Below are 11,251 nucleotides of genomic sequence, written 5' to 3' on the forward strand. Positions count from 1 at the left end.
TGTGAATAAAAATGTTAAATACTATGAGAATGAATGATAGAGTTTAGGATTTATTTAAATCGCTTACTATGTACATATAATCGAATTTTTACATTACTCAGACGGTTTAAAAATAATATGGCTCCCCCTCCCGTCGAACATGTCCAAGGCGATAAACTCCTACTAGCCATACAACAAGGACGACCCGCTTCGACCCCAATATATACACGACCCACATGTTATATGTATATAATATATATTATATGCGAACATCAATATATTAAGAGATGGTAAATGTAACACATTACAATATAATATGTATTTAATATGTACTATTTGTTAGCGTGACACACTATATGCTATTCATTTCACCCTGTATATATCAGAGTTGTACAAACTGTATGTCAAGACTCCCATATGGAATATACAACATATGTACAACATTTGACAATATTGTAATACTTATATTATTATTATTATTATTATTATTTAGAAAGGCTAAACGTTGTTATAATAAGTGTATATTATATTATATAATCTTGAAACGAATTTTATTATACAAATATTCGTGATTATGTATTTTAATTGTCTGCAAGGGTTCAACTAGACCTCGCCGGCGGTCGTGTATACCATAATACTTCTTTTAAATATAATTTTAGAGTAAATATAATTTTGACAGATAAATATCTGTATTCATATTATGAGCGTGAATATAGAGTTTTTTCACACAAATAAGTCGCATTTGGCTGCGCATAGAAGGGATGTGAGCCACGTTGGTACCATGTGTCGTGATGGTCCGACGCTCGGACATTGTCAAGACAATGCATACCGATTAGCTGTAAGACGCGCAGGAGCCATCAAGGGTTCGTGTGCATATCAATCGATGTATTACACACAAAATAGTTCACCGCTCGTTTAAGACGTGGTCATTCGGTTCCTGTGCGTAAGGACCTCCGACACACGTGTTTGGGTCAAAATAACTCAATACAACGCGCAGGAACCGTCACCCTTATTTCGACTGTAATCTATTATACATGTGTCTCACATCAATCGGTGTACCCGTCCAATATTGTACACATCGAACGATGTGGGTGGGGGCGGACGTTGATAATAATTTTTGTCGGCTGACCATTGGACATCGAATATTAAATCAGTCGTATTTTTTCGCTACCACAAAACAGTCCTCTTTACTGCCTAACACCGTCTATCAACAAGTTCTAAATCTTGCAACATACCTATTCGACTAAAGTGAGTTTTATTTAATAATTATTATTATCATTATTATATGCAGTAATTGTATTTGATTCTCAGTGGAGAATTTTTATATTTTATATAAAATTAACAGACGTTATTTTTTTTTTTTTTTAGCACTGAATTAATTCCCTCGTCAAATTCAACAACCACGTCAAGCCATCCACAACTACACGACCTACTAAAAATTAAAGTGAGTTAATTAATTAAACAATTTTATACACAATTATATCAAACATAATTTTAATTCAATATTAATAATCGATATTTTTGTTTTAGTTCATCTCGACTCCGTAGTTCACCTGCAAACCCCGTGTCACCATCGAACTCTTTGTCAAATATCGAAAACTTTAAGTGAGTCAATTTTTACTCTAATAAAATAATAAAAATATCTATTCACGCATAGCGGTACACGTGTACAACTAACGTTTAGACAATATATTTTTTATCTAACATTTATTTTTTTTTTGTTTACAGAATGACATTTTTACAATCTTTAAAAGCACAAGTGAATTGTAAGAATCTTTCGGTCGGTGAACTCCTCAAGGACGTTCCATACACCATACGGTCTATGAAAAATATGGACACCAAATTTGGCACTGTGGTGTCGTGTATGCTAGCAGATCCTGAAGGCGTTGGCTCAATCAATGTGTTTCTTCCGAAGGCAATCAGGATGGGTGACGTGGAAATTGAAACATACAATCTGGGTGTAGTACCGCCTGTTAGCCTCATTTACAAGGGGTTAAATAGAAGAAGTTTTATAATAGATTTCCAATGAAATCGCATTAACCTTTATTATTATTATTTTATTGTTTTATTATTTAAATAAAAAAATTTTAAAATATGTTATTATTTACATTTTATCTAAATCCTATAATTTTAATAATTTTTGAATCGATGCAAATTAATGATACATTATATACATTTAACAGGTTATATGGTAATCCTCGTAAATATGAGGTGGTGAAATATTTTATATTTATAAGATTTTATTATTTTATAGTCTGTTTTTTTATACGCATTTAGGAGTCGTATAATATAATTGTATACATTTAGCGTGTAGTATAATTATTCTCACGAAGATGAGATGGTTTTTTTTTTTTTTTTTAAATTTAATATTATATAAGGTTTATATTATTTAAAAATGATATCAGTAAGCATTTAATAAACATTTTATGGAGTACGAGAAAAAAAAAAAAAATCCGGAAACAAAAATTCAGTATATAATAATATTTTATTTAAATAACATTATAGGATTATAATTATTCATATCCGTGTCAAATTTCAACAACAATATTTTTTTCCAATGAAGAGTTTCTTTAGGGGGACTGACATCCCACAAATGAAAGCCGCTCGGATGAAAAGACTGTGCATCATCTGAAAATATGACGCGCGATTTAGTTTTTATTTAAAAAAAAAAAACTATAAGTAGCAATTTTATTTATATATATATACTTGTATATATATATATATATATATTAAGACTCACTTAATATTTCCCCACTGTCGGGGAATTGTCCAGATATCAGGTGTAGCATAGGTAACGGCGAGCTCGAGTCTGGTGATTTCCACGGAAATCTCTGTCCTGCATGAAACCCGAGCGAATAATTGTCGGAGGTTTTTTCGACTTTGACTACTCGTAACGTGTAATCGCACGGATCGTCTGATTCCGCGAATAAATCAGGTGACTAAAAATGAAATAAAATAAATTTTAATTTAAGTAGAGTGTTACAAAATTATAAGACTTACCACGCATCGAGTCTTGGGAACATGGTTGAAAAACGAACACTCCTCTGACGACATATTAATATATAGTTATTACACGTTCGTATATGATTATATCCAAACACTGACTAGAGAGCTAGTCGTCAGAACATTGTATGTAGACATATAAATCCCCGCCTCACTCCGTTCACTTCTTATCACAGCGCGGATGAGCGGTGTTTTTTTCAAAAATAATAATAAGGTTGTCAAGACCTCGGTATATAATATCGGATAAGTATGTATGAAGATAAGGGTGAGTATAAGATAAGATAAGATAATGATGAGAATATAAAGATGAGATAAAATATGATAAGAATGAGAAGATTAGGTTGCGATACTAAAATAATAATAATAATTTTAAAAAACGAGATTAAATATAAAAACGGTGTTAATATAATATTTTAGCATCGTACACTCACATATTTTTATATACAGCGGTTGTATTTCTCGATTATACAATATATATATATTATAGACACATTTCACGATTATACAATTTATACAGATATTTTAATAGATTATAAATATATATATATACATGTGATAATTTAACAATAATAATAAAAATAATAACAATATAATAAAAATTTAAAAATTTATGCGGTGATGACCGTGTGCGTACGTGGAAATGTTATCGGGTAGCACATGACGCTTATCGTCAGCCCTGTTTAAAACTAATTTCATAGTCCTAATCGTACGCAATTCGTGTTTAAACGACCGTATAGAGACATTTTCCCTATACGGCGTGAATGGCATGTAGCTGTAAACATGGGACGGATGTGTGGTCGACGGTGAATTTGTTGCAGAGGTTGAGGCGTTCCGATGAATTTGTGCGACAGCTTTCAGCGCGGAGTCGGCAGCGATCATTTTTCCCATACTAGCGTCGAATTCGTCGTCGCACTCGTCGGATTCCGCATCGTCGCCCACGTCGGCGAATAAGCACCGCTTATGTTCGGCGAAAGTGAGGTGATTTCTAATAACGTGTCTCATGACACCCTTTGCGCGAATTGTGACCTCCTGTTCCACGTCGTATGCATAAGACTTGGCCCGTAAAGCTACAAATTCGTAGACCGTCCTGGAGTCACACTCGAATTTAAAAAGTCCCGGAATGCGCTTCCGAGCAGCTGTATAGCACTTGTGATCGTGTGCGAAATTCGAGGTGTCCATAAACCGCATCAAATTAGGATTTTTTATCAGGTCACCGAAGAAATCGTTCGTCGTCACTCGGTAGAATAGTGAATCTAAAACATGTAATAATAATAATAATAATAATATTATATAAAAACTGCATGAGTCTGCACGAGTTTTATATAGACGTACCAGTATCGGTATAGAGCAGCTCGATCTTATCTCCGTAATGTCGTTTCATTACATCGTAATGGAATCCGTACATCAAAACTTTGCTCAGTTCTAGTACAGCAAACCCTATGTATATCGGCTTACAAAAATCCACTTCTTTATTATGTTGCGTGACCACCGAGAGATTTTCATTATACGTCGTGCAGTACTTGAACGTTGGACGGTTTATGAGCTTTCGCATCCTGCGCGGGCACGATACAAGTTCCAAATTGAATCGTAGGCGCATATTCTCAAAAGTTTTTCCTGTATACATACAGTGTTATCATGAAGTAAAGTTTCAGCTGATTAAAGCTTGGTAAAATTATAAAAAAATTTATAATAATAACATACCGTACACTGAATTGTTTAAATCCTTAAAAAATTTTTCTTCGAATTTGTTTTTTGCCTGCCTGCGTAATTCAGTGTTGAGATTTATGTACGGGGCCAGCCATGGAGATTGGCGGAACTCTAACACTCTGTGCGTCTGTGGAATGTGCGAAAAAGTTGTAAGATACAAATACATAAAATAACAATTATATTATCAATAATCACTTTTTCGACTACGACGCCATGAGCCATGGCCTGTTTTAAATTCATATAATGAACCACGTAGCGTTCTTTCCGCAGAAATGTGACCATCAACTTTCGGACAGTCGACCCGTGCGGGATGCTGGCGTGAGGCAAGAACGGCATATCGTTGTGGGCGTCGTGCAGATCCTGAGGGTATATAATATCCACCTCGTAAAATCTACCCACATCGTCCGTCGCGCGCATCCACTCTAACTGAGCCAGCGCGACCTCTGGATTTCCCGCGTACCATACGAAATCCCCAATCGGCATATACTGGCACATCGCGTACCCGTACAAATTGTTTGCTAAATAAATACGGTAAAAACACAGATTAATATACGCGCACATATATTTTATATTTTATAATTACCATCTAAGTATATGAGTGACGTGTTGGGTTCTTCCGCATTGTATCCGGGCGTCTCAGGATTGTTGGCACGCGCGTGACGCTTGCTGGCCTGCACCAGACCACCGCGCGTACCAGACTCCAAAAACAACACTTTCTCGAAATCAATTAAAAGTTCAAGTTGAACTTTCGTAAGTTTCAACATGCAGTCAAAGCTGAACCCGGGTGACGTGTAGTAGTGCGCGGGGTCCAGGTGATATGTGGCCATACATATATCCCTGAAATTTTCGAACACATCGGCGCTTAACAACACATCGACTTTAAGGTACAAATCGCTATAAGCGCCGAGCGTTGTGCAACCGAAATGATTCCAAACTCGTATTGCGTGATCGTAGTCTTCGTCGCTAACGTGCATCTCCGTCAACGCGCTGTAGAACTGGAACTTATCCGGTAGCGATGTCACGTTCAGTTTATCCCACGAATCCGTGTATTCGTACGGATAAACACCTTTCCGCGTGACCAACTCCATCTCCGACGGGGTAAAAAATTTAGCGACTTCACGAAACTTATCAAAATTCGCGGAGACGAGGTTCTCCGCCAAGTGCGCCAAGCTCGACGCCATGAATCGACACGTGTCTACAAACCTGACGGAGAATGAGTTATTTATATATTTCGAAAATGAAATATACTTCTCCTCGGTGTTCGCGATTACAGATATTCGGTTATTGTCGTCGTTCGCCAAATTTGTCACGATAAAATGCGCGTCATAGTTGGACAGATTATGTAGGAAGCATGGTACGAAATTAGGTGTTTTTAATTTGAGGTTGCACGTGTTACACAATGTTTTTAGAAAACGACCCGACAAGTGATCGTGATGTGCAGTTTTACAGTTATGCTCGGTGAATGTACCACCGCACAACTCGCACAGCGTCTTGCCGTCGTGTACCCGACAATCCTCAACACTCATAATTATCGGTACGTTAACTTCTTTATACAATCTGGCTATCCTATCAGCCACATCGAGGATGGTGAGAACAAAACGCTTGGCCACTTCGTCGTCAGTCGCCGAGCCGCGGAAAATGACGGGTGCCCTCGGGATATTAAACTGCTCGAACAACTCTATCGGCACACCCTCCGCTGCGACAACCAGGTAACCGTAACTCATTGGGTGGTGTGTATGTATCGCCGTGGTATTAGCACCTTGTTTCTGAGATGTTTTCAGTAATAGGGCTTCGAAGTCTGCGTACACTACAAATGGTAGACGCTCCGTTTTACGCCACGCCTTGAATTCGAGCGTATCTCCCTCTTTCGGCATCAAAGGCAATACGGGTTTGTGTGCACCGCACAGTAAGCGATGTTTAGCCAGCGCCCGCTCGCCGTGTAATTTATGTTTTAATGGTCGGTCCTCGAAACTGGTAAAACATCGCTTGCAGAAAAATAAACGATGCTCATGATTGTTTTTTTGCGGGCTGGCTAGGCGTGAAAAATTCGAAATATAGGCATAATGATTCTCTCCATCCTTCCCGGTTATCAGTAGCAAGTCGAAATGATTTGCCTTTTCTTCGTTCGCAACGCGCAGCGGGTACGCGGCTGATTGTGTGCTTGATTTTTTATTTTTCTCGCAACTTCTTATACCGTATAAATTTACGGTCGTTCCCGGATTCGATCTTTCGAACAATTCTATCTCGGACACCGGAGTGGGGGTTGATAGTGCAGAAAAGTCGTAACGGTGTTCTTCCCTCGAATAATTTGCGCCTACTCGCGTGCGATCGCGAAGTACGTGTTTGGCTAGGATCGCCCACTTGAAACATTGCCGGTCGATATTTTGAGGGTTGACAACGGCATTCCGGTTGAGAATACTTTCCGGTAACGACAAGTACGACGATCCCCCCATAGGCGTGTACTCGTATACACCCAAGAGCAAACCGTCGATGTGCGATAAGGTGAACCCACTGTATTTCCCGGCATAACAGTCCTCTTCGGCCAGAAGCGCGGAAAAATCACGATCAATCAACGACTCGACGTTGCTGTGTGCGTAAAGTTCGCGGGCCGAAGTTTTAAACGCGCGGTTTTGATCTGAATTATGCAAGTTGGGAATGACGTATGTAGCCTCTAATTTCAGATTGTATTTTATCGGGTTAATACGCACGCGCTCACGTAATTTCGCGATTAATTCGTACTCTATTGAATTTAGGAATGCGCGGTAACTGACTATATTATCGATATTTTTCCTAAAATACCACACGATCGTGCGGCTAAGCGAAGACTCAATTTCAATAAAGCCCGGCGTATTAACCTTTTGCATGCGAGCATTTTTCCGTTTAATATTTTTCCTCGAATTTTCCGTATGAGCAACAAATTCCCCGGCTGGCGGTGGTGAAAGCGAAAGTGGTAGTGCGGCGATGGCGGGGGATCTTTCGTCGGGTCCATCAAAGATAGCCTGTGCGGGTGACGGGGAAACCTTCTCCGGTGTGCGGGACGTGCATGGTGAGGGTTGCGGTTGGGGGGTAGGTCCGTCCGCACGACGGCGACGTGTCGAGATGACCGCCGGAGTCAGAACATCTGGCTGAGCATGTCGTGTAGTGGCGGGGGGTGCCCACTTTATGACTGATGTGCGACCTAATATAATATATTATTATTAATATTAAAATAGTGTCCTTATTATTATTTATAAGAGAAAAAAATTATATACCCATTGCACCGCCTATTCGTATAGCACTGTGGAATTCTGGAGTGTCTTTAGCGATTTCTATTTTAAAAATAATTTAATTAATAACCCGAGAAAATCATTGTCGATCCGAAAAAAACATTGTATGCGTATTTTTCGGGTTGATGACAAATGATATTCAATGTACTTACTGTGACATTTTTGAACGTGAATATTGAGATTGTTCCGCTGGACGAACGTCTTGAAGCATATTCCACACGAAATCACCGATCCATTGTGGGTTTTATCGTGTCTGTTCAAATCACGCTTATGAACGTACACTTTATCACATAACACACAGTTAAACATTTTTAAATATTTAATACTAGAGAAGTTATTTAACAGAGTGAGCGAGGTAATATGAATGTACAACAGTTTTCGTCGAGCTGCACTGACCGTCTGATCTGTAGGACATATGCGCTGGCAGTGGACCCGAATATCGGATGCTGTGGTGGGCGGGCGGACGGTGAGGGGTATCCGACATTATCTATAAAGGCTGTAGAAATATTCGACCGCTAGTACTAAGTGGCGCTGGGACATAATACATTTTATAATATTAACGCTCGCAATATACACATCGCGCGCGACATGTGTCGGCAATGATAAGCGTCTGGTGACGGCAATAATATGCCACAGATCTGCCTACGTCGGTCAACAAGCTGTTATCTGATAACTGGAGATACCTAAATATTTTAATTTATATAATTATATTATTATTATTCTGTATATGTCTTGCAACGGCCGGTAGCTTTCGCCATATAACCGACAGTTGCTTACAGACGGTTACACTGGTTAGAAGCGTCTTATTCACGTTTAAACGTTAACAGTTGGAACGCATTATTTACGATTTAAAATATTTTTCTACGTTTCATTTGCAATGAATTTATTAAAATGTACCACCGATTGTCGATCACTAGTGCGTTTAGTACATGAGAACTCGGATCCGGAATATCCTCAGTATACAAGCTTTTTATCAAGGTTGAAAACATTCGATTCACACCCGGCTCGATCGTGTCAAGATAAATATTCACTGGCCACCAGCGGATTCACTTATACCGGGACTGAGGATTTGGTTCAATGTCACTACTGCGGGTTATTGTTGGGGCAATGGTAGGAAAATGACGATGTGTGGCAGCAACACGCCATGCACAACCCCAAATGTGTATTCGTATTATTATATAAAGGCATGGAATTTATTGAAAATGTAAAAAATGAATTTAATCGCAAACGTAGTGATAATAGAGGCATTCAAGCCTGTTGTTGTAAATCAGAACCGTATGATGTTGGTAATAATCGCGATAATAGTAATAGTCAAGCCCGTATATGTAAATCTGAATCGTATGATGTCGTCGGGTGACCACACATGTTCATTATAACACCATAACTTATAATATAATATGTATGTATATGATATTTGTATTGAATAAACATCAAATTATATTAAACAATTAAATCGTGTTAGTATTTGAATTGGTATCCTGGTAAAAGTATATATGTATGTATGTATGAATGTGTGTGTATATATATATATTATATATATGATAAAGGTAATATTGAAATATAATATGATAAAATTCGAAAAACCGCGTCCGTCCGATTAGCGGATAGATGGCGCCCCCGTCGGTGATAATACTGGTCGAGCGGACGGCGGCCGATAAGCCCGCCCGCGTCGCAGACAGAGCGCGTCGCGGACGGGGCAAACGCCGTGCGGCGAGCGTCTAATGGGCGGGGCGGTGCGGTGATGTAGCGTGGTAGCGGGGTGTGGTGGTTCGGCGTACGTTACCGCGAGCGGGGGTTGGGGCGGTGTTGAAGTAGGTATAGGTAGGAGGTGAGGCGGGGGGTTATCAAGCGTGGACAACGTTGCCGAGGTATGGTTGGGGATGAGGCGGGGGGGTTAGTGGCCAACGTTTCCGATACACATGCAGGGTGGTGCGGGGGTGGTGCGGGGGTGGTGCGTCTGGTAGAGTGGTATTGGCTGGGGGTGGGGCGGGGGGTTATCAAGCGCGGTCAACGTGGCCGAGGTATGTGCGAGGGGGTGGGGTGGTGATGACGTAGGTATTGGTGGGGGGTGAGGCGGGGGGTTATCAAGCGCGGTCAACGTGGCCGAGGTATGGGCGAGGGGGTGGGGTGGTGATGACGTAGGTATTGGTGGGGGGTGAGGCGGGGGGTTATCAAGCGCGACCAACGTGGCCGAAGTTTGGGCGAGGGGGTGGGGTGGTGATGACGTAGGTATAGGTAGGAGGTGAGGCGAGGGGTTATCAAGCGCGACCAACGTGGCCGAGGTATGGTTGGGGGTGGGGTGGTGATGACGTAGGTATAGGTAGGAGGTGAGGCGGGGGGTTATCAAGCGCGACCAACGTGGCCGAGGTATGGTTGGGGGTGGGATGGTGATGACGTAGGTATAGGTAGGAGGTGAGGCGGGGGGTTATCAAGCGCGACCAACGTGGCCGAGGTATGGTTGGGGGTGGGGCGGGGGGGTTATCAAGCGCGACCAACGTTAGGTTAGGTATGGTTGGGGTGGGGTGGTGATGACGTAGGTATAGGTAGGAGGTGAGGCGGGGGGTTATCAAGCGCGATCAACGTGGCCGAGGTATGGTTGGGGGTGGGGCGGGGGGGTTATCAAGCGCGATCAAGCGCAGTATAGGCGGGGGGGGTGGTGAAGCGGGGGGTCACAGGAACCGGCCCTTTCTATACTACTGTCAGCTTCTTCATAAGATGATCGCTTTCGCTTGTAGTCTGCTAAGGTCAGATTGGTAGCTACAGCTACGTTCTCACCGGTAACATGGGCCTTTAAATAAGTCCAGATTGATTTTTATTAATATAGTGTCTTCGACTTTAAGGCATAATTTTTCTCATACTCTATGATGTATAATATATAACATATCCCTTGGCTGCGTACCCGGAGGCACGTCTGTCTCAGCAGTAGCATGTTTGTCAGAATCCGGGGCCATGCTGGACACCCCCTCATCCGATTTGTCGCGGTTGACAGGTAACGAAAGTAGCAAGCCCGCTCCGTTGGACCCGGTTTTTACACCAGATCCACCTGCTACCAACGACTCCTGGTGGTCCGATCCCCCTGGAGTTGTAACAATATTTTTACATTTGCTATTCATATTGTGGTTTGCGGTTTTCCTTCCGTCCATTTTACCTGCTGGCAGGGATCCGTTTGCAAGTGTATGCAGGTGGACCGGGCCTGCCAGCCCCAACCAATTAAGGTCATGACTGGCTCTAGGGTGGAACCTCTTGGCACGGACCAGTGATTGGCCCGTGAGCCCCCCCACCACGGCAAGGTGGGT

At 41.3% G+C, this 11,251-nt stretch overlaps 2 protein-coding genes across 2 annotated transcripts; both read right to left on the minus strand.

The window, feature by feature from the left end:
• Positions 1 to 3,532: 3,532 nt before the first annotated feature.
• On the minus strand, positions 3,533 to 7,862 carry LOC107883342. The gene is made up of 5 exons (XM_029485747.1): positions 5,273 to 7,862; positions 4,885 to 5,207; positions 4,684 to 4,816; positions 4,315 to 4,596; positions 3,533 to 4,235 (listed from the first exon to the last, which is right to left on the minus strand). The coding sequence occupies exons 1-5, from the start codon at positions 7,551 to 7,553 to the stop codon at positions 3,583 to 3,585; spliced, it is 3,672 nt and encodes a 1,223-aa protein (XP_029341607.1). The 5' UTR covers positions 7,554 to 7,862; the 3' UTR covers positions 3,533 to 3,582.
• On the minus strand, positions 7,863 to 9,442 carry LOC115033372 (transcription factor Ovo-like 2). The gene is made up of 2 exons (XM_029485753.1): positions 8,108 to 9,442; positions 7,863 to 7,997 (listed from the first exon to the last, which is right to left on the minus strand). The coding sequence occupies exons 1-2, from the start codon at positions 8,262 to 8,264 to the stop codon at positions 7,933 to 7,935; spliced, it is 222 nt and encodes a 73-aa protein (XP_029341613.1). The 5' UTR covers positions 8,265 to 9,442; the 3' UTR covers positions 7,863 to 7,932.
• Between the last annotated feature and the right edge of the window lie 1,809 nt (positions 9,443 to 11,251).

Source organism: Acyrthosiphon pisum, chromosome X (genome assembly GCF_005508785.2).
Source record: "Acyrthosiphon pisum isolate AL4f chromosome X, pea_aphid_22Mar2018_4r6ur, whole genome shotgun sequence".
NCBI classification, from domain to species: Eukaryota; Metazoa; Arthropoda; class Insecta; order Hemiptera; family Aphididae; genus Acyrthosiphon; species Acyrthosiphon pisum.